This window comes from Olea europaea, chromosome 15 (genome assembly GCF_002742605.1).
Source record: "Olea europaea var. sylvestris chromosome 15, O_europaea_v1, whole genome shotgun sequence".
In the NCBI taxonomy this organism is placed as follows: domain Eukaryota; kingdom Viridiplantae; phylum Streptophyta; class Magnoliopsida; order Lamiales; family Oleaceae; genus Olea; species Olea europaea.
Window position 1 is genome coordinate 13,938,889 of NC_036251.1, and position 3,667 is coordinate 13,942,555.

At 41.4% G+C, this 3,667-nt stretch overlaps 1 protein-coding gene across 1 annotated transcript; it reads left to right on the forward strand.

The window, feature by feature from the left end:
* The first annotated feature begins 473 nt into the window (after positions 1-473).
* Positions 474-3,323, forward strand: LOC111411272 (uncharacterized mitochondrial protein AtMg00810-like). Its single transcript, XM_023041821.1, has 3 exons — positions 474-978; positions 1,508-1,581; positions 3,180-3,323. Exons 1-3 carry the CDS (start codon positions 474-476, stop codon positions 3,321-3,323), a joined length of 723 nt encoding a protein of 240 aa, XP_022897589.1.
* The last annotated feature ends 344 nt before the right edge of the window (positions 3,324-3,667 follow it).

Here is a 3,667-nt window from a genome sequence, read left to right on the forward strand (position 1 = left end):
AGAGTGCCTTCTTGAATGGACTTCTTCAGGAAGAAGTATATGTGGAACAATCTAAGGGATTTGTTGATCCAAAATTTTCCCACTATGTCTACAAACTTCACAAAGCATTCTATGGTATGAAACAAGCTCCTAGAGCTTGGTATGAGAGACTTACATCATATCTGGAAGAACATGGGTTCTCTCGAGGTGGTGCAAATAGGACCTTATTCATTAGACATATAGAAGAAAATTTTACCATTGCTCAGATTTATGTCGATGATATCATTTTTGGGTCTCCTCTTGAGTCTTTAGCGTTTGAGTTTGCTGAGTGTCTGCAAAGAGAGTTCGAGATGAGTATGGTTGGGGAGTTAAGTTATTTCCTTGGACTTCAGGTATGACAGACAGAGGATGGACTATTTGTCTCACAGTCTAAGTATGCTAAGGATCTCGTTAAGCGATTTGGGTTAGATAGTAAGAAGCATACTAGGACACCGATGAGTACTAGCTTAAAGTTAGGTCGTGATCCTTCTCGTAAGAGTGTAGATCGTTCCCTATATTGTAGCATGATAGGTAGTCTTCTCTATCTCACAGCTACTAGGCCTGACATTGCCTTTAGTGTAGGAATGTGTGCTCGCTTTCAGGCAGATCCAAAAGAGTCACACCTAAGCTCTGTTAGACGCATAATCAGGTATATCAATGGTACAGTGGATCTAGGGATATTCTATTCTAGGAATTCCAATCTTGATTTGGCTGGATACTCCGATGTCGATTGGGCCAGAAATGCAGATGATAGGAAAAGTACGACTGGGGGTTGTTTTTACATGGGTAGCAATCTCGTAGCCTGGCTAAGTAAGAAACAAAATTCAATTTCTTTATCCACGGCAGAGGCCGAATACATAGCTGCAGGGAGTTGCTGTACTCAGCTTCTCTGGATGAAACAAATGCTTAGTGATTATGGGATTAGTCAAGGGACAATGACTGTTTTCTGTGATAATACGAGTGCGATAAATATTTCTAAGAATCCCATTCAACACTCTCGAACAAAACATATTGACATACGACATCATTTCATTCGAGAGCTTGTTGAATCACATGTTGTCTCTCTTGACCATGTCTCTACTGATAATCAATTGGCTGATCTACTTACGAAACCACTAGATGGGTTGAGGTTTGAGTCGCTTCGAACGGCTGTTGGTGTTAGCTCGCCTATTTGATCATGGGTTCTTGTATATTCATGCTTGCATCACATTTGCACCTAGTCACTTCGTACTTTGCATGTGACCTATGTATGTGTGATGCATTTTTGTTTGTTTGTTTCATCTTCATTTGTTGTTTTTGTTTATGTGTTTAAATGTATGAAAAAAAAGGGGAGGGATTTTTCATGTGTGTGCCTTTTATGTCTCGATTCTGGCATTTACATTTAGAATCTAACTCTATTATTCATCATATGTACGAGTCTGAGGTTCCATCATTGTTCACGTTGTCTGTGGAGTTTTGAGTATATGACTCGTCATTCATCTTTGCACAGCACACACTGTAGTCCTGTATGTGAGTCTTGACCGCTTGGGTGAGACTTGGGATGGTGATCTTCTACGCTTAGGAGTGTGTGTCCATTTGACTTGATCTGGGACAAGTGTCACCTGATCATATTGTCTTTCCCCACGTTTATTGTATTTTGTCGAACTTTTGACTATCTTCGGGGCCTATTTGACTCGAACTATTAAGCCGGAGGGGTTTTTAACCTGGTGCCCTAAGGTCGTCTGACTTGGGAGTCACCAGCCCAACGTTCGTTACGGGGGTCATCTATGTCGCCTAATGAGGATAGCATTGCACTTAAGTTTGTTTGTTTAAAAAAAAAAACATGAGATCATTCAGTTAGGGGGAGTAAAAGTGTGACAATCGTACTATTTGATTTGGGTCCTCGTGGTATTGGATTTGATTGTCACTAGGTCGACATACACCTTTGTTTGGTTGTTTTCACGTGTCCTTTCTCACTAATTTAAGGTTTTGAGTCTCGCTTGCATGGACTACGTGGCACTCTTCACGGTGTTGGTCTGTATACACTTTACTCCATAGTAATTTGATCTCTGTGTGGACTTACGTTTTGTATATATGCTGATTATTGGGTTTGTGACTTTATGCTTATTGTTGGGCTCGATTGCATATTCGGTTACATACTTGTTTCGTTCCACATTTCAAAATTTTGAAATTCAGGGTTAATTTTGTAATTTTCTAAGAGTTCTGCCATTTTTTAAAAAAATTCAAAATTGTGGTGCTATTTTTGAAATTTGAGTTTTCGCTCAAGGCTCGCGTGCCGTTCGCTCGAGCGAAAATAACAGTGTTGTTTTCGCTCGAGTCTTGCTGTCGTCTCGCTCGAGCGACAGTGTGGGTATTTGAATTCTGATTCTTCATTTCGCGCATTATTTTTTCATTTTTCTCCCTATATTTACATACATTTCTTCTTTTGTGTTGCAATTTCTTCAAATATTCTTGGTAATTGATCGATTCGAAGCACTAACACCCGATTTCAACATCAAAATTCCATCTTGAACATCATTTGAGGTAGTTTTTCTTGTTTTTTCTTCGTTTTTTTTTTGTGTTTTTGCATTTTCTGCATGTTTGTTCGGTTTTGTGAGCATCATTGCTTAATTCTTATGGATTCTGTGCCTCTTGCATCTCTTTGATTCATGGATTGCCATTTCTCGCACTTTTATTCATAGTTTAGCTCGCATTGTGTGATTCTTTGTTGGTTATTTTAAGTGTGTTTCTTGTTTTTTCTTCCATGTTCGTCGACTTCGTTCTTGCATTCCGTAACTCCGATTTGCATGTGGTTTGTTTCATTTTGAAGAGCATGTTGCCTAGATTGTGGAGTTGTGCTTGGTTGCGTGGGTGCGTCTCGTGTGTGCTTGGGAATTTGTGCCGAAGTGACGCATGCCACGTGTTCGATGCAATGCCCTAGCTATTTTCTTGTTTCCTTAGGGTTGTTTGGGTATTTTTCTCATTCCATTTTTGCTTCGTTGTGGCTTTACGCATATTCTTAGTTGGGTTTCGAGTCGTGATGACTTTGCTCTTAGGGTCGATCGCGTTTTTCGATGTATCACTTTTGTGCCTCATTTGTGTACACGGTGTGTCATGACACGTTGCATCGTTTCATGTGCATTTTTCATGTGACTCATTTCTTGCCTCTTTACGTGTGCCAGATGGCCCGTAAGCGATCACGTCCCTCTTCCCAGCCGGCTAGTGGTTCGACCTCTTACAGTCGATCGAGGTTCATTTCTGCTACAGCCCAGGAGGTCTTCCTTCCCAGTTCTCCTTATGCCCCGTTCTCGTGGAGTTTGAGATAATTTTGTCTGACCTTCCCGTAGATATAGCTGCCATTTTAGTGTCTCGGGGTTAGGAGCCTTTGCTTGTTGGTCTATCACCTCCACCCCCTCTCCTAGTTCAGGAATTCTATGCGAATATCCACGTTATTGACGGGTCGTCCTTTAGGGTATTTTTGCGAGGTCATTCTTTTAGGGTTACACCTTCTGCCGTAGCTCAGGCCTTAGGTATACCAGAGATTACCCATCCTATGTACCCCTATATTTTACACAAACCTATGGCCCGTAGCCCATACTTCTTCCTTACCCATGGGACGGGCCCGCTTTCTCTATGCCCTCCTTCGCGGGGACTCGATTGACCTACCCAG